The sequence below is a fragment of the Cinclus cinclus genome, chromosome 14 (genome assembly GCF_963662255.1).
Source record: "Cinclus cinclus chromosome 14, bCinCin1.1, whole genome shotgun sequence".
NCBI lineage: Eukaryota > Metazoa > Chordata > Aves > Passeriformes > Cinclidae > Cinclus > Cinclus cinclus.
Window position 1 is genome coordinate 12540349 of NC_085059.1, and position 24221 is coordinate 12564569.

General features: G+C 41.4%; 2 protein-coding genes across 5 annotated transcripts; one reads left to right on the plus strand and one right to left on the minus strand.

Annotated features, from left to right (window-relative positions):
* The first annotated feature begins 205 nt into the window (after positions 1-205).
* On the plus strand, positions 206-11444 carry LOC134049621 (F-box/LRR-repeat protein 21-like). Of its 4 annotated transcripts, none has more exons than XM_062502175.1 (7): positions 206-241; positions 3528-3623; positions 5013-5153; positions 7629-8078; positions 8801-8923; positions 9407-9578; positions 10718-11444. In XM_062502175.1, exons 4-7 carry the CDS (start codon positions 7707-7709, stop codon positions 11359-11361), a joined length of 1311 nt encoding a protein of 436 aa, XP_062358159.1. In that variant the 5' UTR covers positions 206-241; positions 3528-3623; positions 5013-5153; positions 7629-7706; the 3' UTR covers positions 11362-11444. The 4 variants fall into 4 exon arrangements, with proteins under 4 accessions (XP_062358159.1, XP_062358160.1, XP_062358161.1 ...); XM_062502176.1 differs by lacking the exon at positions 206-241 and adding an exon at positions 394-618; XM_062502177.1 differs by lacking the exons at positions 206-241; positions 3528-3623; positions 5013-5153 and adding an exon at positions 5487-6499.
* A 2859-nt stretch (positions 11445-14303) lies between these two features.
* On the minus strand, positions 14304-18166 carry LECT2 (leukocyte cell derived chemotaxin 2). The gene is made up of 7 exons (XM_062502262.1): positions 18121-18166; positions 17417-17549; positions 16536-16687; positions 15866-16036; positions 15498-15612; positions 14858-15009; positions 14304-14494 (listed from the first exon to the last, which is right to left on the minus strand). Exons 1-7 carry the CDS (start codon positions 18164-18166, stop codon positions 14304-14306), a joined length of 960 nt encoding a protein of 319 aa, XP_062358246.1.
* Positions 18167-24221: the final 6055 nt, after the last annotated feature.

Consider the following 24221-nt stretch of genomic DNA (forward strand, 5'->3'; position numbering starts at 1 on the left):
TCCTCGGCCACCCCCCCCATTTTACTCGCGGGCCCCAGGCGGCCTCCGCGAAATGGCGCCGCCGTCACGTGCCCGCCGCCCGCGGCCCCGCCCCGCGCCTGCGCTGAGGCGGCGGCTCCGCCCTCGCCGAGTCCCCGGGCGCTGCGGGCTGAGCGCGGTCCTGGCCCTGCGCTGCCGCTGCCCTGCCCCTGCCCGGCCCCTGCCCGGCCTCACGCTGCGAGGGAGCCGCGCACCGGCGGCGGTGAGCGGCGGGGCGGTCGTGGGGACCGGCCCTTTGCGCGGCGGCAGGGAGCGGGGAGGGCAGGCCGCGGGGGGGCAGGCCCGGGTTGCGGAGACGGACGGACAGGCAGGCAGGCAGGCAGGCAGACAGACAGACAGACGCACGCACTCCGCTCCTGGAAACTTAAATTCTCCCTGAGCGCCAAACGTCGTGAGGGGCTCGGTGTGCGGTACCCCGAGTTTGTGCCATCCCGGGAGCTCTCGCCGAGCTGCGAGAACGCGGTGCCTGGGAGCTGATTTTCCAATGTGAAGAGCTTAAATGGCTTGTTAAAGTCGGCTACGAAGGTTTCAAGAAAACCTGTAGAAGTAACAATTGTTTTTCATTTCTGCCGTAGGCATGTAGGTGAACCCTCGAGAGCTTTTCTAAAGAGCTGTGCAGCATCAGATGTGTCCTTGAGTAAAACGAGGGGTCTTGGGCCTTGGGCACAGGGGAGTGGCTTCCTTCTAAAAATAATGCATCAGTAGAAGCCCAATATGTAAATTTCACCACCGAGATAGTACTAAAAATGGCAATGCATTTGTATTTCTTCAGTTAAAATGAATGCAGGCGTTAGGATGTTCAGCTGAATGCGGTTATTTTTAGAACTCTGAGGGTTTGTCATAAACGTACTAAAAATATGGTAAAACCCTTGAGTGAGAGGCGCAGTTTTGAGAAAAATGAGGATTGATTAAAAATAAATAATCCTCTTCAGAAGTAAAAATGCCACCCATTGAAAGTCTGATTTTACCTGGATGAAGAAGCAGCTTAATCTCTGAGCTCATCATCCTGAAGGACTAGATCTTCTGAGAGTTAGGCTTAAAATGTGCTTTTTACCTATGTTTTGCACCATACTCAGTGGTTGAATTTGTGATGGCAGCAGTTGTCCAGGGCTGCCTGCCTTGTGCTGCTCTTGTTCCCCAGACAGACTCTGAATTCCGAGTTCCTTAACGTGGTGTAGGGGTGGCCTCGGATGCTAAAGTGCGATTTCTTTAAAGACACTGTGATTAATGGGACCGGTATTTCAGCCTGCGTAAGGCAGGTCTGTAAACATTAATTTCCACGTGTTAGAAAGTTAAGGCTTAATTACCCAGATGCCTGCTTTATCCCAGAATATTTCGAAGCTTGATTATTTGGAGGGGTTTTTATTTCTCAGGAACTCATTTTTTTGCTGCATTTGTGTTTGGTTGCTACTGTTTCTACTAGAAACATTGTTTTATCGTATTTTATTAATTCCTGTTGCATCCAGGTGTTGAGAATTGGAAGGGAAATCTAGAAATCAGAGGAAGAGTTACTTCTTTGTGGCTTTAATCTGTGATCTATTTGGTTACAGTAATAAAACCTTGTTTTGAACTGACATTGCAGCCTGGGAGGTAGTGACCAGCTACTGAAAGCTTGTTTAACAGAGTCACCACTGTCCACTTTTCAAATCCCCCACCAAGCCCCTATGTCATGGGAGAGGTTTTAACATCTTAATTTTAGCAGAAGTTTACAGCTCTGTTGGCAGGATAAGTTGCAGAAACAGTTAATTAACTTGATTTTTTCTGAATCCTGTTTCCTTTAGTGGATTTGAGGTAGTTTGAGTAGGATAACTTGCAGCTGTCAAAATACTCAATTACAGGTAGAGCTGTGTGGGGGGTGAGCACCCACTTTTGATAGTTTCACTTTAGACAGATTAGGATATGAATAGATTTCATGAACTTCAGCATTTAACAAACTGTTTCATTTCAACAACTGCATTGCTGCTGTTTATCTTTGATAATGCTTTGGGTAACTGCCTTAGATAACAATCTACTGTTGTTTGCATAACAAGCTTGTATTTCACTGCAGCTCTGATAACCATAATATTTTATTATATACATTTCTGCTTACATAAAGTAATATGATTTAAATTGCTTTGGATGGTTCTTGTGGCATTAGATGCTCAGATGTACATTAGATGTACACCTGCTTATATTTTTATTGCTAAGAGTCACTTTCAGTAACTTTTTTTTCTTAATGTATTATCTAAAATTCTGCTAGTTCTTATCTGCAGTGTAAAAGTATGAACTTCCTTCTCTACTGAGGGGCTTGGGACAGGTCTGTTCAAGAGAAGCTCTTTTCCTCAGGGGTGCTCTTGGTTATTTGGCTATTACAGAGGTAACACCAGTCCCATCTCTATGAAATTCAGAAGCCTGCTGAGTGTTGCGGGTAGTCTTTATTGACTACCTATTTTTGATACAATTATTGCTACAAAAGGATATGACTGTCCTTTCCTTAATTTTTGGATGTCAGTTTACTGTTAGTAGGTACTTTTGGCTGTGGCCAAATAAGAAGTGTTGGGAAGAATACTGAAATCCTGAGCTCAGAACAGATACAAGAATGCGCATCCCCCACCCCCATAATGGGGTATGTTAAAGCAATGTAAATCTTATCACAACAGAGATTTCAGGTTTTTGTTGTGTTTTTATGAAATAATTTTTTTCCTGATGTTCCTGGGGGTAAAGCTTTGTGTGATTACATGTGATGAAAGACCCTGAAACACAAACTTACCTGTAATGTTGTATTGAAAGAAAATAATGTGGAGGGAGGTAAGGATTTTTAATCTGAAGCTCTTGATGCAGTGCCTTGTGATCCACCTGCTCAGGTGGCCCAGGCTGTCGCCTGGATTCTGGGAGCTTGTAAACAGGGAGGTGGCCGCAGGCCGGGTGCTTTGTTGTTGTAGGGAGCTGCTCCTGCCGTGTGACTGCAGCCAGGCCTGGGCAGGTGCTGCCGAGGGCTGTGCACGTTCTTGGTAGGAAGCTGAGCCATGTGGCCTCTGTGTGTTCATCGCACGGCTCGCCAGCCACTAGACAGCCTTGCCGTAGATGGGAGGAAGGCAGGAAAAACCATTTGGGTGCGTTTTTTCTCTGTTTCCCATGACTCTTAGATTACTTCAGTAGCTACAGTGTTGTTTACCAAGATTCACTAGCATGATAATGATAATGCAAATACTGAATAACCTGCTGTTTGCATTGTGCTGTTGACCAAAAAAATGTAAATGCGGTTGCAACATTTGTTTCCCATCTCTTTTACTCTTAATCTGACCTCATGTTTCTCTCAGTGACAGTATTTGCATTGTGGGATAAGCTACCTTGAGTTAAGATGATCCCCCCAAGCTCCTTTACAAAAGCAAGAAAATTTATTAATTGATGTCAACGTATTTCCCCATCATTTTTGTATTGGGTGTATAGTTGAAGATACTTTTTTTTTCCAAAACTAACACAGGTTTTTTGGCTTTTTGTCTGGACAGGAGGGGAAAGCAGACAGATGCATGTGTGTGCCCCATGGCTGCAACTGCCTCAGCTCATTCATTTATTGCCTATTGTAACTTGGAAGTATTCTTTAGGTAAGAAAGTTGCTTCAAAATATGTGGTTTATAAACTTAATACACTTCTCTGTTGAATCTTTAAATTGCATCTCAGTGTTTTGTGCTCTCAGTTCTAATGTTATTTCAGCATGCTGTTTATATGTGGCATTATAAACCTTTATTTGTTAGACACTGACAGTACTTATGAAAATGAGTTCTATGTGCTGTACAGAGTCTGCTCACTTCATGGGAGAGAGAACACGTGATACTTGTAGACTGTGCAATGCAAGGGCACCATAAATGACAGATTTCTACAGGTGCCACCCACAAATGGAATTACTAATGAATATCAGCTTCTCTTTGTAGACAAGCATGACTACTTAGCTCTAAATTTTCTGGTGTGTGAGCTGAGCAGCAGCATTACTTGCACAGATTGCAGTACTTGAATTTGATTTTGTGTGGAAGATGGGGGCTACTTCTCATGTATTCATAAATAATGTGTACCATACCTTTGTTAAGCTTGGTGTCTATAAAGCTGATATTAACTGGGTTTTTCCAAAAAATTATTATATGACCTGGGAGAATCTAAAGTCTTGTCCCATTTTTAAAGAAAATTAGAGAAATTCAGCATTGCAAGGTTTCTAAAGATGTTATTACTGGTTGAACACAATACCTGGTAAATATCTTCTATTTCTAAAACCTGTCATGATTTAGTAAGGTGGGTGTTGCTGTTTCTGTAGCTTTCCATTAAAGCATCTTCCGACAATGTAAATTTGGTAACTTGATGTGGGGGCTTTGGGTTTTCTCGTAGTGCACCAAGATACTCTGTCATACTAAGACACAGGATAGTTTTTTGTTAGTATTTGGGAGGATATTTGTACATTATTTATATTTTTTTCCCAGATACAGTTTAATTAACCAAAATTGATTGTTTACTGTCAAGATTATCGTGATTCAGTAAGCATAATTTTGGCGTAAAAATGAGCAAAGTTTAAAGCCAAGAGTCTTTTAATGTCAAAGTATTAGAGATCCTGTCTTTTTTTATTTGATTCACTTGGTTTTAGTATAGAGTAGGCTGAAAAAAACCCACGTTTGTTATCAAGGTTTGTAGTTTTCTTTGGATAATCCTCAAGAATTCAGAGGTGTATCTGTGTTGCAAAAGAGTGCTTATGTGACTAAAACTGTAGATAATGCAAAAGCTGTTTTTTTGCCAGCAATTACACCTTCCCATTTACTTAAATAGTATTTTTCAGATAATATTTAGAAAAACAAATTTGCTTGTTACATTCTGTTGCTCTGCTTCCACATCTGCCCCACAGAGCAGTGGGTACTATTTGTCTCAGTCTTTGTTCCAGAATTGATGTTAGTCCTTCCTGTGGGTTTCCCAGGCACTGCAGAACAGTTTTTCTTTGATTGGTGGCTTCACAGGTCAGTTCATCTTCTGGGACCCGTCCCTGCCTTCTGGTTAAGGAATCCATGCACACATACAGGATGACTCAACAGTGGGATGGACGTTCAGATACCAGAAAGGTGCTAGTAACTTGACAGGAGCCTCCACATTCTTTGGAGGTGAGTGTGTGTGTGTGTGTGTGTGTGTGTAAACCTCTGATTTGAATGCTGCCTGGGTTATATCACATGGGACTGTAACTTAGCCAACTTCTGTTGTGCTTTAAAATAGGTACTGTTCATAAAGTATGCAGAATGAAATAAAGGTTCTTATTTTCTCGTAAATAGTGGGGCTTCATGTCTGTTATATGCATAACTGTATTTGTTATGATGCATAACCAATGGAACCTTTTTCTGGCTTTGCATCTCACAGTGACTAATAGGAATTCATTTTGCTAGATACAGAGGACTGTAGTGTAGAACATTAAACATAGAAATTCTGGAGACAGCAGTTTATAAAGGTGTAGCAACAAGAACAAGTTCTGGCCAAATTCCAGCAGGCAGAGCACAGATGCTGTGTACACCAGCAATACTTTGCTGCACCTTTTCCTACATCTGGAGTGCTGTTTCTGGTCTGTAGTGTGACTTGTGGTTTAGGGAAATGCCCTTTCTGGTTGTTTTCAATTGCCAGAACTTTTTTGTGGGAACCAAATCAGCACCCATGGAGTTCAAGTAAGTTTCAAATAAGAGAGGAAAAATTTCCATTTTTGTCAGAAGCCTGCCTTTTACTAAGGTGTTGCAGATCTGCATGAGAATAGCAATAGCAAGGAGAAGCTTCTCGAACAAAAGCATTTGTTCAATTTCATTTTTTTGTTCTAGACTTCTGTTTTAGGAAATGGCCAAGTCTGTAATTCCTCTCAAGTAGGGAGGAGGAAAAACAAGCAAAAGGTATTTAGCCTTTGCTAAATTTAGCAAGGCTATGAGCAACTGTAAGATAGAGTTTTATAATGTTTAATTACTACATCTACACTTAATGGTTTGGAATGCCCATTTGTTGTGTGACTTAAAGTAGTCTGAAGTCATAAAACATGGTTGTGTGGATGATAACTTGATGGTCTAATAGCAAAATGTTTATTCATGCTGAGCCCGCATCTTCATTACATTAGTAATACTGTTAATGTAAGCCATGTGTCTACGCAGGGAAGAAAAACTATTATTTAATATAATTTAAAGAGTGTTGCTGGCTTATCCTTCTGCATATGTTACTGATTCCAATCACTAATGGAAGTTTAAATAGACTGGGTGAATATGTATAACAACTGCTAAAATAAATTCCTTGGTGATTGAGATAATTTGTCAGCAAGTGAAGCACTAGTGAAGCTGGTCATAAGAACAGCCCTTAATAAATTGGCTACATTGTTTTTTCCAGCTTCTCAAAGAATGCACATGCTTTCTTTTCATAAAAATGGAGTTTGTCAAACACCCATGAGCCAAACAGATCGGGTTTTATAGATTGGGAAAAATGCCAGGTAAATATTTGATGCGATAGTATGTACTTTGGCAGCTGTTTTTGCAATACAGGGATTTCTGTTCTTTTTTTTTTTTTTCCTTCCTTTCCCCCTCCCCTCCATAATGAAGTTACCATGGAAAATTTTCAGTCCCGAAAAAGCAACCTGTTGGGGTTGCCATTGGAGTTTGTTCAGTAAAAATAGATAATTTGTTCCGCTCTTTCTTGAAAAACGCGTGGTTGCTTTGCAAACACTCACTTCACTCAGGCTGGGAAGAAAGAAGGCCTGGATGAACATCTGGTTAGTGGGACATTTGAGAAAGGGCCTTAACCTGTACTAAAATGAAGTGGAAAAGACAATTGTTGAAAATTAACTGAACAACAGAATTCAGTCTGGAATAGTCTTGGTTAGATTGCAGTGCTTCAGCCTGAAGAAAGTGGGGTTTTTTTGTTATGTTGCTCTTCTGAGCTGTCTGGCTCAAGAGGCAAATGTCCCTTGCTGAAGTAGATCCCTGCAGTTTGCTGATTTTCAAGGACACTGTCCTTTTTCCTGCTGAAAAACTGCATGTGAACCCCACTTATTTTGCCCTGCTTTGTTAGGTGGCCTCTGATGTTTTTTATTGTTATACACTTTCCTCTGCTTGGCATTATTTGGAAAGAAAAAAACAGGGAAAGTGGGGAGAACTTCTCAATCTGACTCTTCTGAACATGTCTGTTCCAGGTTTGTCTGTGTTTTAAAAAGGAGTTTATGAATTTAAGTTTTTTAGTTGATATACCTTTTCAGAGATGATTAGTAGATTATAGTTTGTCAACCGAGTTTAAATTTAAACAATCAGTTTCCTACTTCTGAATTAAACTGCTGTAAAATACTTGTTCCCTACAAAATGCTTTATGTACTATGAAATACTACTACATGAAATTACACTTGGTAAATCAGCAGGTCCAAGTTTTCCAGATTCAATCCAAGTTGTACAAAATAAAAGGTACTGAGAGAGAAGGTCCCTGCCAACATCTGTGCCCTGGATATTGACAGATGGATATGCTTCTTTTCAAAATAACGAGCTGTATTTAAATGTTAGTAACTTCTTATCTCTTACTGTGTTTCCACTGCCCTTTCTCCCTTCCTCCACTGATCCTCTGTTTTTTTCTAGAGAGCTATTGTATGTGGGAAGTTTCAGGAACCTGTGCCGTTTGAATACGTTGGATAGTTACATTCTTAAACTTGCGTGATGAAGAGAGCTGGGCACAAGGGGGTGGTTGGAACTGAAGCTCCTGGAACATCACAGACACGCAAAAAACAGAAAACTAGTTTACATGGCTCAGGACTTGGGGAATCTGACCCATGCACCTCGCTGGACTGGGGCAGCCTTCCACACCACGTGATTCTGCGTGTTTTTCAGTTCCTGACTTTAGTAGATCGAGCCAGGGCATCTTCTGTTTGTCGAAGGTGGAATGAAGTTTTTCACATCCCAGATCTCTGGAGGAGATTTGAATTTGAACTTAGCCAGCCAGCCACTTCTTATTTAAAGTCTACGCATCCGGATCTCATTCAGCAGATTATCAAGAGGCACGCTGACCATCTGCAGTACGTCAGCTTCAAGGTAAGCTGTGGATGACATGAGCAGAGGGTCAGTGTCACTGAGCACGAGAGATGCAGCTGCTCTGTGTCAGCTGCCTTAAGAGTTGTACTGGGCAAGTTTTAAAAATGCAGCTACTGCAACTTTTTGTTTCCACGTGTGCAGAGAGCTTAATCCAATTTTCTACACTCTAACCTCTGCAGAGTAAAGAAATGGTGACTGTCGTGCAAAACAGAGGTGGAAGGTGAGAAAAAACAGGAGATTTGTTCAAAGTTACTCTTTGGGCTTAGCAATTTTGAATCAGTTCATTATTTAAAATGCAAAGGTGTTATTGATGCAGATAAAATGGATTACTTTGCTGGAGCAAAGACTTTGTCAAGTCTTTTTTGGGCTCTAAAAATTGGCATTTTGAATAAATGCATACATATCACTGTGTTTTGTAGCACCAGTTTTGTTACAGTATTGCAGTAACATGAGGTTATTTGAAGAGAAGACTTAGATTTAGGGTACATGTTTGTACTAGAATTACCCAGCAGTCACTTTCAGGGAAGTTTTCTAGTAGTAATTTCCCTGAACTCTTTCTGGTCGTGAGATTTCCATTCAGTGTTGTACTTAGTGCCTTTGATGATTGCAATCTGGAGCAGTGCAGCCAAGTAGATGTGGAACCTCCAGTCTTGGGTATCCATGGTGCCCTTTTCTTAATAGTACTGCAGAATGACTTCACTATTTTTAAATTGCTTTTATAGGTTGACAGTAGTACTGAGTCAGCAGAAGCAGCCTGTGACATCCTTTCTCAGTTGGTGAACTGTTCTATCAAGACACTGGGTTTAATCTCTACAGCAAAACCAAGCTTCATGAATGTCTCTAAGGTAAGGTCCTATGAACTGTAACTAGCATCTTTTAATTCACTCTTAAACCACTTTAGCTTTCTTTATGTTCTGTTCTTCAGTTGATGGTAATTTTTATGAAACAATCTCTAGTTACTTTGAAGTAACAGAAGAGTTACTTCCTGGAAAATAAAGGCCATTTCTTTTTTTCTGCAGAAAAACTCTAGATACTTCAGGCTCATCACTGTGGCCAGTTATCCCTGTAGTTATCAATGTATTACAGTGAAAGGATAAATCAGAGTAGATAAATGTGTAAGGTTAATTTCATCACATGCAGCAGCATGTTTTTAAACAAAGATCCCCTCTGTTTATGTTGAAATAATCCTTTGTTACCTGTTAATGGGGATCCATGGGAAGTGTTTTATTTTTTGTACTTTGTGCATGTGTAGAACGTGAGGTTAAAGCCCTGAAGTTTTGCCCATCTTTTCATTAGAATGTTTTCCCTCTTTCATTTTCTCTAAATAGGCTCATTTTGCATCAGCACTGACAGTAGTTTTTGTGAACTCCAAGTCATTATCATCAATCAAGATAGATGACACACCCCTTGATGATCCTTCCTTGAAGGTTCTTGTTGCTAACAACAGTGATACGCTAAAACTGCTAAAAATGAGCAGCTGTCCTCATGTTTCACCTGCTGGTGAGTACTGAATGTATGTGAAAAATGGAGTTGCAAAGCATAATAATTGACTTAGTCTTGAGTTTGGACAGTTGGAAGGTGAAGAAGAAGAAGGTGATTGTTAGTGAATGAGTTGGGTTGATGAAGGTGGGGGTGCTACTCACATGACTGCATCTTCTGGAATCCTGGAGAGTTTTTTTCATTCTCTCCAGCTGCTTTGCTACCTCTGATGATAGGCCTTGAGGAGGAAAAGCCTCCAAAATTAGTGCAGGCCTTTCACACATGCTCAAAGGATGTGATGTTCACTGCTTTAGTATCGGAAGGTAACCAGATGGGTGCTCCTTAATCTGTGCAGATTTGTAAATTTAACTAATCAGTGTTCTGTGGGAGCACCACAGAATCCCTGATCCATGAATCAGCTACTGCATGGTGGGATAAAGCAGATCATAACAGTTGTCAGTAATTGTTTTGCAAGGTGCTGTGAGTGTGTACAAATTTCAGAAACATGTGGTGTAACACTGTGAGTGCCCTCATGTGTCCAGATCTGGGACTGGTAACTTCCTCATTGGTTGGTGAGGAACTCACTCCCTTCAAAATACAGCCTTGCTGAAAGCTCAGAGAGCTTCAGGGTGCTTTCTCACTTGCCTTTCTCCTGAAACCTTAGTGCTGGGGTAAGGGAGTCTAGGTCTGGTCTATTCCTGTATTCTTTTCTGGAGTCCACAAAAGGTGACTTAATCCGTGTACTTCATATTCCAGCAGATTAGGAGGAGTTAACGTTATTTAGGTCTTAATTCATGGAAGGATGTAGGTGTTAAACTGGGTGGTGGTGATTTAAATAGTTGAAAGTTGAAGGAATGAGTATTGGGGAAGGGAATGGCAGCTGAATCTGGCCTGATTTCAGTTGCTTCTTCAAAGTTGAGGAAATTCTGCATAGGGAGGGGCAAATGCAGAACCAAGATGAAAGTGACTTGTGTCTTTTGTTAGTGTTTTAGTCTTTGGAATTGTTAATGTCCCAAATCCTGTAAAAGGTTGTGGATACCTAGAACTTGGGTATTTCATAGGCTTTCGATATAAGCATGAAAACTCAAGGCAACTTTACAGAGAGCAACTGTGCTTATATTCACTTTTCATTTTAGAGAGTAAATTTTTTTGTTCCTCAGGGATTCTTTGTGTGGCTGATCAGTGTCATGGACTTAAAGAGCTGGCTTTGAACTATTACATATTAAGTGATGAACTGCTGCTGGCTCTTTCAAGTGAAAAACACGTTGATCTCGAGCACCTCCGCATCGACGTCGTGAGTGAAAATCCCGGACAAGTTCAGTTTCACACCATTAAAAAGCAAAGCTGGGATGCTCTTGTTAAACACTCCCCCAAAGTCAACATTGTTATGTATTTCTTCTTGTATGAAGATGAATTTGATGCTTTCTTCAGAGAGGAAACACCTGTTACACACCTGTACTTTGGTCGTGCAGTGAGCAAGGCAATGCTGGGTCGCATCGGCATGAACTGCCCCAGGCTGATTGAGCTGGTCGTGTGCGCCAATGGACTTCAACCTTTGGATGATGAGCTCATCCAGATTGCTGAGCGCTGTAAGAACTTAACAGCCATGGGGCTGGGGGAGTGTGAAGTCACCTGCAGGGGTTTTATTGAATTTGTAAAGATGTGTGGGGGCAGGCTTACTCAGCTTTCTATAATGGAGGAGGTGCTGATTCCAGATAGTGATTACAGCTTAGATCGGCTTCATCTGGAAGTTTCCAAACACCTTGGAAGAATGTGGTTTCCTGATATGATGCCAACATGGTAAATTCTCTGTGTGGATAAAATGGTGGAATCAGTGTGTTGCTTTCTATGCAAATAAAAAGTTTAAAAATTAAATGTGAAAACTTTCTTCCAGATTTGAGTTTTTCTTCCTTGAGAAAACCTCTGTTAGACTAACAGCACAGCACTCTACAATATTAATTGTATGTTGAAATAGAAAATAGATTTAGCTGTATTTGACAGTTCTGAAAGTGTATCTGTGGTTTACAGGGGCTTCAAACTTTAGTGAATTTGGGCTTCTCTGAGCTTCAGTGTAAACATTCCATTTACTTTAAAGTGGGTTTGGGTTTTTTTTAATGTCTTTGTTTACTCTTTCTGATCTAGTCAGAAGAGGCATAGAGAAGCTATTTTCCCTTAGGAAATCTATCAGTGGAAAGCTGGATAGAACTTTGAGTACAGTATTATTTGTCATGATGTTTTATATAGCTGTTTTTTAATTATTCATGTTTTAATTGTAGGAGCTTGTATATTAAAATACACTATTCTGGGTTAATCAGATATAATCTAGCTTAAATTTATGGCATTATAATAAAATGTTAATAATCTTATGCTTACAAAAAACTGTCCAATTTTAAATGGCACTCTTAAGTAATTTGTCAGATTACAGAAAGTAGGGAATACATTGTACAGTATGTTGTTTTTGTTTTATGCATCGAAAGGATAGGAAAGAGATTTTGTTAGAATTACTGATTTTAAGTTTGGTTCTAGATTGATTGCTTGAATGAGTAATAAAGCACTTTGGAAACTGTCAGGACACTAAGGAATAACTTTGGATTTGGGCTCGTCTTTGTAATCAAAGACTGAAGTCTGAATGCCATGCTTTCATTGCTAAGAAGTAAAAAGGATTTCATAAATGTGGCTAGTAAGAGGGAACGATCAAATGCAGTGCAGTTGTCTTTGATCCATTTCTATTTGGAATCAAGGATTTAGAACACTTAAATTTGGCACTTAGGGGCCAAAATGGACTGTACTAATCTCACCTGTATTTTACAAAGCTTTGTACAAGCCCTGATTTCTAGAGAAAGGCTTGCTGGAGGTAATCCTGAAATACTGAATTCAGGACTGTTTAATACTTGTTGCTATCAATTGTTTTTTGAGAAAGGTTGTATTATATTTATTTTCTTAAAAGGGAAAGGCATGGTGAGTTGATGTAAATCAGAGTATGTATTTTTCTGTTAACATTTTGCACACTGTAAACTTAAATGCATTGTATATAAACTTTTGCTGTAATGATTTTGGTGCCACACTTGTTCCATCTTCCTATTGATAATGAAAAGACCACGGGAATTTGCTGCTGGTGGTTGTCACTGTTGTTGCTTAACCCTGGCTGTCAGCTGAGCCCCTCCACAGCCAGAGGAATGGGGGAGAGAATTAGAAGGTAAAAGTGAGAACTCATGGCTGGATATAAAAAGTTTAATAGTAAAGCAAGAGCCACACAGGCAGGCAACCCCGAAAAAGGGAATCCATTCACCACTTCCATCAGCCAGGAAAGCAGGATTCCATCACCTATAAACCTCCCTCCTCCTTTCCCCAGCTTTTTATGCTGTGCCTGATGTTGTATAGTATGGAATGTCCCTTGGGTCGTGTCCTCTCCCTGTCACCTCCCAGACTCTGCACCCTCAGCCTCCTACATGGTGGGGCAGTACAAGCAGGAGGGCAGGGCTGGGCTCTGTGCAGGCACTACTCAGATACAGCAAAAACATCCCCATGTTACCAGTGCTGTTTCCAGTACAAATCCACAGCTCCATTATAGCTTCTGTGAAGCAAATTAACTACCCCAAGCCAGAACCAGTGCATTCACAGCAGAGAATGAGTTTCTTCCCTGCTTTCACAAAACACCAGCTGAAGAGTTAAACCCCCCCTTTTCTTGGACACACTTGTTCCCAGCTGGAAGCCTAAGGATTTAAGGTAGCACACAGTCAGTAATGCTTTAATTGTCTTCTGCACAGTTAAGAAGCGTCTATCCAACTCTGGTTAGTAGAGGCTGTGAGCTGAGCACTTCCATAATCCAGGGGATTATAATTTGAACACCAACTAAAATCTTTCCATACAGTATTTTGTTCAAGATGTGTGGTTTGCTTCAACTGGAAATGTAATAAAGTGGTTTTGATCCATGCACTGATACTAGACTCATCCATCTGTTGCACTGTGTTGTGTTGGGGTTTTTGTGAGAAGCCATGTATGTGACAAACCTTGGGAGAGACTGGAGAAGGGCAAATCAGTCATTGTGACTTTGTGTTTGTGCCTGAAACCCAATTTCTGACATGCAAACCATAAAATGGAGTTGTTGGAAAGTCCTGGAGTCTTCTGTGCCAACAGACCGGTGTTAAATGTGTTTATAAACACTGGTGATGGAGTTACAGTTCAGGGGAAAACTCTTGAAAGGCTGCTTTGAATATTGTCCCTCTCTCGGTGCCTGTCGCTAAGGCAGTGAAGCCACGAATCAGAATCACTAAGGCTGGAAAAGACCTTCAAGGTAATCAAAGGCAGCTGTCAAATGTCAGCTTGCTCCAGCTCCAAGCTTCCAGTTAAATAGGCCTGCACTGATGAATGTTGGGATTTTTTAGAGTGTTTGTTCTCCCTGATCTGAGCAAGTGAGGCCAGCTGGTGCTCAGGGGAGAAGCTGAAAGGAATGTGCCTTCTCTGCCACAGGAGGGAGTGAGCAGTTTGCATTTAGCTGGATTTTCAGACTTTGAGAAAGCCTATAGCTAGTCATTGCTGATGTCCCGATTCTCTGGTAAATGCAAATTGCAACAAAAACTCAAATCTTTTTTTGTTTTGTGAGTTGCCATCCAACAGATGCTGCTTGAGTAAGGCTCAAAGTATTGAATCATATAAATAGGTGATCATATAAACTGTTGTGCATGGGAAGAAGAACAACTTTTGGATGCTGAGATGGATTTATTTGGAATTTACTGAATTACCATTTCAATCTTTTTGCCCTTTTCCCCTTTCAAGATTGCTTGTAGGATCCGAGTGGTCGCAGTTCTCAATGTGAATATGAGATGTGATCCCAGGAAATACTCTTTGCATAGGCAACATTCTACCAAGGACTTGTCCCTTGGAAATTGCACCGTTGTATCTTATGGGATGGATACAGAGTAGTTTTACACAGAATCCTGGTGAAAAAAACAAGAGGAGGGAAAACATCAGATGACTGATGAAGCATTTGTTCTCCTGAACTAAATTTCAGAAATACTGACAATGTTTGTCTTGTCATTTCCACTGAGATAGCAATAGTGGAAATACCAGAATAGTAGAAATATTGTGGTCATAAAAATTACATAGTAGTTGAAGTCATTGACTTGATAGAAGAGGGAAGATGGAAGGCAAGGAGAAGGTGGGAATTTGTGCTGTAGGAAAGGGAAAAACTTGAACTCAGTTATTTGCATTGTAGCAGGAGAAAAAAAGTTCTGTATGCAAGGGGATAGAAGGAAACATGGCTGAACGACAAAGAAATGTTCAATCAAACATTTATTTACCTGATCCCCTGATTTGTACCCCATCATCAATGGCATTTCCATTGTGGAAGAATTTAACAGGCCCAGAGAGCTGGCCAGAGAAGGGAGCGTACACGGTCGCCCCGTCAGCACAGATGACATCCACTGCCTGGTGCTTCCCTTTGCCACTGCGTCTGGAAACAAACACATCATTACAGAAATCTCTGGTCAGGCTCAGTGCTGCAGAGAGAGGTTAGGCAGCACATGGTGAGATCTGGAAATGGCTTGTTAGGAGAGAAATAGTGTCAGCAAACTGGCTGAAGGATCTGCAAAGGTGGGGGTGAGGTAATGTCATGAAGGGTGGATGGTTAGAGTTGGAGAAAAATGTCTTTCTTCCAGCTCTTTAAATAAAACCATAGAGTCACAGAAAGTTTAGTTGTGTGAAGGACATCAAGTCCAACCTTCCACTTGAATCAGGAGTGTTCCCAACACTAGGTCAGCTCAGGCATGGCTAAGTCTGATAAAAAGCTCCAAGCAGAGAGGTGTTATGAACAACGTGGGCAGCCTAAAAGTTTCCTCAAGTCCAATTTAAGCCTTCAAAGCTGTAGTGACCTAAACAAAGTTTAACTCTCAGTTCAGTGGAAGTACAACAAAACCCCATGTGTTCCAATTATTATATTACCTTGGAGCTCCATAGTATCCACAGCCATACTTATCACAGCCTCTTATCTCATTGGTAGGGTTCCCAGCACACACTGCAGCCCAGCGCCCGTCCTGTTGTGGCGATGGTGGAACAGCTTTGAAATACAGGAACACAGCACATCAAAGTTAACTTCTAGACTGTTGGATTTTTCTCCATAAAATTTTTAATCCTTTAGGAAATGTAAATGGAATGTAGATCTAAGCTGGATGGTAATGTTTCTAGATTAGGGTTGTTTCATAGACGAAAAAAGCTTTAAATACAAAAATTCAAAGAAGATATCACAGGTCCTAGAATGCAAATCTACTCTTGTTCTGAGTTGTGTTTTCTGTTATTGAGGGTTTTTTTACCAGGCGTAAGCAGATGAGTAGGATCAGAATGGTCACAGTTCTCAACGTGGATATGAGAAATAATGCCAGGATATACTTTTTGCATTGGCAGCATTTTCCCAAGTTGTTGTCCTCTGCGGATTTGGCCGTGGTACCGGAAGGGGTGAATGCAGACCAGCTTCACACAGTAACCTGGGAGAGATGGGAGAGGAAGCAAGGTCAGGAAACATCAGCTGCATCTGCTCCTGGGGTGAGCAAGAAGCATTCCCTGCCAGCCTCATACTGGAGACTGTTAGGATGAAGCAGAAATGTAACCAGAAAGGAACCAACAATGGTGAAATCAAAATTGCTGTATTTGCCAGGGCAAAAAGGAAAAAAGGGAGTTGGAAAATAGAGACAGGAAAACATACTCCAAGCAAAATGGAAGATATATTTCTGGTTCTTTGTTTTTACTGTTTCCTATTTTCTGATTTGGGGTTGTTATTTTCCTGCTACCTGTTTTTCAATTCCTTTCTTCCCTCCTCTCCAAGAAAAGCATAGGAAAGGACTACATCCTACTCGTGCTGTCATCCAATATTTCAGCATACTAGAGAGGATGTAAGATTAATCAACACTGTGCTTGAACTGAAGAACCACAGAAAACTTGCTCACTTGTGCATGCCTCACAGCACATTTGCTGCTAATTACTTACCTGATCCCCTGATTTGGACTCCATCATCAATGGCATTTCCATTGTGGAAGAAGCGGATGGGTCCCGAGAGCTGCCCACTGAAAGGAGCGTACACTGTGGCTCCGTCAGAACAGATGACATCCACACCCGCGTGCTTTTCTTTGCCACTGTGCCTGGAGGCAGAAATACATAATTAGGGACATCTCTCAAGGCTAATGTTACGTACCACTTGGTCACTTAATGCAGGATGATAGCTGAAGCTTGTCTAACAAATTTTTTTTACCTGCAATGAAATTGGGCACAAGTAGCAGGTTTGAAGCATCTCTTTTTTTTTTTTTTCTGTTGCAAATTGTTCACATTATATAACCTTCTTTAGAGTGGGATGAAATTTCAAATTTAAGCTTATTTTTTATTTTCCCAAGTTCATGGGGTATTTCAAACTGTTATAGAAAAGTACCCATATAAAAGCATTTTTACAAAGAGACATAACCTGTTTTTGTATGAGGTTCCTACTTAAAGACAATTATGCTGACAGATTTTTAGTTTGTGTAACTGAATCTACTCAGCTTCCTGTAACCTGTTGATGAGTGTTAGTTAAATTTCTGGAGTATAAGCAACAAGGTTAAAAGACACAAATCCTTTAAATACTTCCATTTCCTTTACTATGCCTGTAATTCATGTAACAGTCCTGCTCCTTCACTCTTGCATCTGTTGTCAGCAGTAGTATCACTTTGATTCTGTAAGATTGCCAAGGAATATCCCAAAAATCAGTAAGAGGTCCTGCAGACAACAGTATTCTTCCATTCTTAAATGTCAGTTCTGTGTAACTGTATTCTTTCTCATGCCTGAACATTTAACTTAGGAAAGCGAAGCGACCCACAGTGCCCAGGTAGCTGTGTTACCTGTCAGCACCGAAATTCCCGCAGCCGTATCTGTCGCAGCCGCGGATCCGGTTGGTGGGGTTCCCGCTGCAGATCTGTGCCCAGTGTTGGTGCTGTTGTTGGGGTGGGTGTGCATCCAGCTGCCTGGTGAAAACTTCACATGGAAAACAGGAAATACAGGAAAAATTCAACCATGTTCTTAGTCCAGCGCAACAGAAAGTGTTCATGTACAAAACAGGGTGTTTAAAGGGAAAGACATGAGCTCAAAGGAATTTGTCATTTCAAAAACTGTAGGTAAAAGGACTTTATACAACCTGCTGTATAGACTTGATCAGTTTTTTTCCTGATGTCTTACTTTAAGGTATATACACCAAAAAGAAAGCAAAGCTATAGATAAAGATGTTTAAAAATAGTTTGTGAAATAAATTGGTTTTACTTTCTAATGGTGCCGAGTTGATGGTTGGACTTGATCTTAGAGGTCTTTTCAAACCTTAATGATTTTATGATTCTTTCTGAAACCTCCAACTACTTCAGTATATGTCTCTTAATGCACACAAAATTCCTTATTTTATAATAGTCATAACTATCCATATTACTGTCATTCTTCATAAAACAAGAGGGGAAAAAACCCTCAGTATTATTTGTGTTCAAGTGAATTTCAATAATTCATTATTGTCTGCCTAAGCCCCGTCAAGCCTAGCTACATTACAGCAATCTCAACTCACCAGTGGACACCAAGCTGACCAGAGTGACCAGACTAAGAGCTGGCATTTTGGAGCTGTGTCACCCGTGTTCTTTGATCCAGTCAAAGATGTTGAACAACTGCCACCTGAGGTATTTATGTGCTTTTGAAAGCCCAAGTCCGTTATCTTGGCCAATCTGTCTTGAGCAAAGTATTACAGCTCCAGGCTGGTGGTGTTGCCATACTGGGCACTGTGGAGGTGTGCAGGCACTAACAGTTGTTAAAGCTGGTTGGGAAAGAGAGATACAATAATTGGGCTCTTAGCACACAGTAACAGATGGAAATGAACAGCCCTACATTTCAGGAAACTCTAGTTGAGCTGTTTCTTAACCCCTTTTCTTCTCCATCCTGAAGTAAGGGCACATTCAGGCCAAAAATGGTAGGAAACACAAATATGATTCGGAGGATTGAGCTGGAGGGAAAAGTATGGAGTTAATGAGTATTCACTTATGCAAAGAAAAACAGAAGCTTTTTCAATGAAACATTTATTTTTGGGGGTTCAGCAGAAATTCTCAATTACTTCACTTAAATCCACGAGGTCTGTTCAGTGAAACTCTGGTTTTTGACAGTGTAATACTTACTAAAACATCTTCAGATTCTGAAACAACAGTTGCAAACCCACATTGCATGGGCAAAACTGACCTGGAGTTCAATAATTCTAGGTTTTGAAGTGATTCCTTTAGTACCTTCTTGGTTTCAGCTACTGTACTATGAAGCAGACTTCTTTGTGTCTCTGGTAATCCTTCCGTTTGATTTTTTCTGCACTACTTACAAAAAAGCATTAGATTTTCTTTACAGACATGTCTTGGATAATAAGAAATTTGAATGAGTTATGGTGCTTTCAGATAAATTATTTGATATTTCAAGTTACAGAAACCTCTGGAAGTCCCACAGATTTTTTTTCCAGAGAAGAAACAGATGTGTCTCTGCCCCATTTCTAATTTGCAAAGGCATCTGTACATTGTGTTTTCTGAAAACCTCCATGGAACAAGCAGTTGGAGACAAATTTTTCACTTGCATTTCCAAGTTTTTCTTTACAGCCAATATTTAATTCCCAATCTTTCAGCTCTCTCTGGAGTTACAGCAAGTGGTTTGGCTGTTTTTATCCCTGATGCTTTCTTCTTCATCCTGCCAGTAGAACTGCTGGTTTCCACACTCATAACCACCAAACAGATATTTATGTGAAAGTTATGTCCCTTCAGTCCAGCATGGATGGGGCTTTTGGTTGTAACTTGCTTAATATAATGGAGTCTTGGATGATAAATGACACGATGTGCTCATAAGGGTTCTCAGTGGATATTCAGGGTTTGGGAATGCTGCTTATCCTTGAACTGAAAGATAGGGTGTGTGGCTTTGTGTAACCCTTGCCAGAAAAAACCTTCATTGCTTAGTCTCCTTCATTTGTCAGAAGCTCTCTGCAAATCCCCTCAGCTCTCCTTAACAGCAGGAGTCAGCAGGGGAGGTGGCACGGGTGGTATTTTCAATGAAGATTTCAAAGCAGAGAGATTGTAAAGTGCTTCTGAGCTTGGCTAGCTCTGTACTGGCTGCTGGAAGCTTTTTTCCTACTGCAATCAAAACCATTTAAAAATAAAGACTTTTTTCAGGGATTGCCTGGCCATTCCCTGTTGAGGGGTGTCTAGTAGGATTTCTGCAATAATGATTTCTCTCAACCAGATTTTACTTCTGATTTATTTCAGCTTGAAGTAGTCATTAGATAACTTTAGCCTGAGGCAGAACTGCCTTGAAAAGCTACTGATTTTTATAGACTCCTGTGAACTCACATGCTCCAAATTTTACCAAGGAGAGAATTGCAGCACTTCAATCCATTCTACAAAGTCTGGTGAAGGAAAGGCTTAGTGTAAAGCCAGCCAAGCTGGCAGGCATGAGAAGGGGAGGTGATATGGGTGCACAGACCCTGAAGAAGATTTTCCTTGAGTTCTGTTTTGCTGGTGCTTTGTAAAAGCAGGCTCTAAGCTGCCTGCTTTTAGCAATTTTTCCCCCATCTCTCCTGTGTGCAGGGCTGACTCCAAATTGCTCATAAGTATGTACATTAATTTTTTTTTTCTTCCCTATAAGAGATCCTAACAGCGTTGTATCTTGCTTGTATCTTGTCAGGTCTTTCAAAAACACATCAAAATGCCATTGCTAGTGCAATATATATGATGCACTTGTGGTAAAGTGCTCTTAATAAAACAACTTTCAAGTGTAGGATGTTGCATTTGGGATGTTTCAGCGCCTTCTCCATCTTTCCTGATTGGAACCTCTCACCTCGGGCACGAGGAAAGTCAAGAAGTTGGAGGGATTCTTGTGTTGGGTACACAAGATGTTAATTTAATGGTTGGTAGGTGCAGTTGTGAAAGACATGAATTGGCCACCAAGCACCCAGTAACAGAAGGATATGGGAAAACCCCTGGCATTGCACAGTCCTGGGAGCTGCAGTTGCACCATTTCCTTCCCTGTGGTGGCAAGTGGGCACAAAGATGGAGGGGAGCCAGGTGGGTTAACTTGGGAAATGCTGATCCCTTTCTTTTGCACAGGGTGTGAGGTCATTAATGTACAGGTGACAATGTTATTCTTGAAGGAGCAAAGCTGGGATATTGATGGAGGCTCAGAGCCCTGCTCAGTCACAGAAGTCATCTCAGTTCTCATTAGGGTTTGCACAGAGAGGTGGGGATTTGAGTGGGTTCTTCTCTTTTCAGATATTAGGTGATAACTGTGTTAGAACATGGAATTTTAAACAAGTGAATCGTAGGTGGGAGTCTTTCCTTCATGAACGCAACCAACTTCATTATAAAAATTTAAAAACATTTGTCAACATGGATAGCACTGGAGATTTTTGTTGAAATATAAGCAAAAGAAGGAGAGGAAGGGAAAGCGCTGGGGTTTTTTTTCACAGCTCAGTTGTACTGACTTGCCTTCAATGTCTGGTCACTAACTATCTCTGCAGGTGGGGCTGAATATTTATGTGGACATGCTGATTTTTCAATCATAGCAAAATTAAAGTGGTTCCTGGGGAGGGTGAATAAGACCTCTCACAGGTGCAGCAAATGCCCTTTGTAGTTAGAAGAAATAAACATTCTGCCAGCACATACACAGCCCCTACAGAAGCAGCTTCCCTGCTTCTCCAGGGCAGGAGTTGCACAAAGAAATATGGGAGCCTGCAGCACTTGCAGAGCACTTTAGCCCTTGACACTCCCAGTAGCATTTGGCAGTCTTGGCCTGAGAATCCTGTCCTGTTAACAAGAGCTTGTTGTCCCAGGAAAGTCTTCAGCTGATTTACTAATGGAAAGAAATGCCTCACTTGGACAAAAAGAAACCTGAGTGTGCCAAGGCAATCCTGAGGCAGGAGTCTGGGGAAAAGGAATGAGTTACTTCATCAAAGTTGTTTTATGGCTTTGGTGATGGGCCCCAGGGAAGATTTGGGTTTCAGCTTTATACAGGATTTTTCTCCTCAGCTGCTTTAAAAAAAGCAGAACCTAGCCCAAACTATATGACAGCACCAAAGAAATTCAAAGCAATTTGTAGTGAACCAGCCTTTTATTAATGTAATTTTCCATGTTTAAGCACAAGTAAAATTTCTGGCTTAGTAAAGAAATCTTCATTTTTGGCTGAAAGAAAGCAGCGAAATCCAAGAGGAGTGAGCAGCAGGGCTCAGGCTGCTGAGCATTGAGGGTCCATCTCCTCCCACCATCCTCTGTCCCCACTGCATCAGCCCCCACCCAAAAGAACAGTGATGGGCAGGATACAGTGACAGCTTTAAAGCAGGTGTTTTAGAGACCTCACTCCGAGTGTGGTCTTGCTCAGATAACTGCCAGTATTTTGTTCATGGTTACTTTTGAGGTGGAACAACTGCTTGAGGCTCAGTGGTTTCCACTCTACTGGAGCAACTACCTGTGCCCAAGCTATGCCCCACAAGTGGGGGGCTGTAGGTTTGAGCCTGATGTGCAGGCTCCTGCTTACAGGTTGGGATGGGATCTCTTAAGGCACAGTTCTGGATATGGACATGGAATATAACTCCTCAGTCACCCTTTGCATGGACACCAGGACACTGATTTTCACTCCCTTCTTCATGCAGAATCCTGTTAACACAGGAGAGAGAGAGGGAGAAACTTGCTCCTATGAAATGGTTTCAAAGCCTGGCAAAGTCATAACATTCAGTAGCAAAATACAAATGACAATAAAGTGATAAGAGATTTAGCAGCAATGCTTTAAGAAGCAAAATGTTGACATCTGTGAGTGTGAAGAGATCAGCAGGCACTATCCCCTTTGGGCTCTAATGATGGCATCAATGGGAAGAGGAAGGGAAGATTATATTCTGGCACTGGAGGTCTGACCTAAAAGAGTTCAGGAAATCTCTAATGCCTTCCCTAAGTAAAATAGCCTAGGTCCTAGGCAGTCTTCATTTATTTTATGAATTGTGTATTCTTTGTGAAGTCAAAGGTGGTTGCATTAAGCACAGAAACATCTCTGGACAAAGATCAAGATCCTTACTGATCTTGAAGTAAAAAGCTTTTAAGAAATCATGCATGCTGTTATTAATCAATATGCCTCAGCTGATTCTTGCTTATTCAATCAATATTATTTCTTCAAGAAAATTTTTCCACAGCCCTTGAGCAGCTGATGCTGGGCTGGAGTTGGCTTCAGAGCCTAGTGGAGACCAGATGGGGTGTTTCAGCTCCAGACAATCCTCTGCAGCTCAGCAGATGAGGGGGGCATCGTGCTGGTCCTGTTACATGAGGGGTTTTAAGCCCCTGCTGTCTTCCCTCTCTGATTTGGATACCTGAGAGATTTTTTTCTCAAGAAGCAACTCTCTTCGTGTATTGCTTTCCTGCCTGTCAGATGTCATACATAGAGAGGGGAAAATCAATTTGACAGTAAAATTTTGAAACAAGATGTTTAGACAGACTATATAAGCAAAAAAATATATAGTAGCTACCTCTGTGCATTGCTTCTCATGCCCAGGGCTCAGCTAAACCAGGCCAGAAAACATTGGATCAGCCTACATTAATTTTGTTAATTACCAATTTTGTTTGAGAGATCAAAGAGGAGAAAAGAATGAGTGAAGTAATTGTGTATGTTTCCTCAGAAAATGAGTGGGTTTTCCCCTAATTGTGTTAATAAATACCCCGAGGGCCAAATACTCTCAGATTCTTGTTGCACACTCAGTTTAAAGCAGTGGAGGTGAATGTACTGTGGTGAGAGGCCACAGGGAAACCCACCAGCTTCAAGGGCATCCCTCAAACACAACAGCAAGGTCACCAGTCCATGACATCTCTGATACTCCTCTGACCCACAGAACAGCAGCCACCACAGCTGACTTCTGCTCCTGTCCCCAGGGAGGGGAGGTCACCAACATCCTAGGCTGCAGAAAAATGTGCTCCAGCTCTTGTGCCACACTGGGAAATTTAGGTTAAGAGCTCTTCGGAAATCTGGATTTCTAGGCTGCAGATGGGTTTCTCTGGGGTCTTTTAAAAAACTTCTGCCTGGCTTCCACTAGTGTGGGAAAGGGGAAGATAGTGAAGGTCTGCAAGGCATGGCTCCTGTCCCCCCTCCAGGACAATTGTTGGCTTCACTTTGATTTTGCTAACTGAGATGAGAGGTTTTCACATTGAGTGAATTAAACATGGAAAACACCAAATCACTTGCTGACATTTTGCATTATACCCTGTGATAAAGATCAGGGAGGTAAAGAGTGATTGATGAAGGCTTTGTGTGAGCTGTGCAAGAGCTTTGCTCACCTCCTCTGTCCTCACCACGCTGTTTTTCATGGGGGTTACATCCATACTGTGTATCTGAACAACATCCCAAGGCTTGGAGCAATGCAGATAACCAACCAGTTCCTTCACATTTTGCTTATTCCTAACTGGTTCCAAAGGTGAGGTTTTTTTTAATTTTCAGAAAAACTGCTGGCAGACAGGCGGCAGTGATTGGCAATTACTTAATTTTGCATTGATGGCAGGAATATGGAAGACAAAAAGCAGGACAAGGGGAGCAAAGCAAGGTCTGTGTGATGCAGGCATTGAAGGGTCTCTCACTGGGAAGGAGAGGGGGGAATTGTGTGGATGGTAAGTGAGGCAGGACCAG

What these genes read in the sequence shown, in the direction of transcription:
- LECT2 (XM_062502262.1), bottom strand. Translation starts at nt 18,166, where the DNA reads ATGCCAGCTCTTAGTCTGGTCACTCTGGTCAGCTTGGTGTCCACTG. An exon ending in TACTCATCTGCTTACGCCTG is followed by an intron (nt 15,613 to 15,865) that starts GTAAAAAAACCC and finishes TGTATTTCAAAG; the next exon opens with CTGTTCCACCATCGCCACAA. An exon ending in GGTACAAATCAGGGGATCAG is followed by an intron (nt 14,495 to 14,857) that starts GTAAATAAATGT and finishes TTTTTTCACCAG; the next exon opens with GATTCTGTGTAAAACTACTC.
- LOC134049621 (XM_062502175.1), top strand. Translation starts at nt 7,707, where the DNA reads ATGAAGAGAGCTGGGCACAAGGGGGTGGTTGGAACTGAAGCTCCTGGA. An exon ending in TGCAGTACGTCAGCTTCAAG is followed by an intron (nt 8,079 to 8,800) that starts GTAAGCTGTGGA and finishes TTGCTTTTATAG; the next exon opens with GTTGACAGTAGTACTGAGTC. An exon ending in TCCTCATGTTTCACCTGCTG is followed by an intron (nt 9,579 to 10,717) that starts GTGAGTACTGAA and finishes TTTGTTCCTCAG; the next exon opens with GGATTCTTTGTGTGGCTGAT.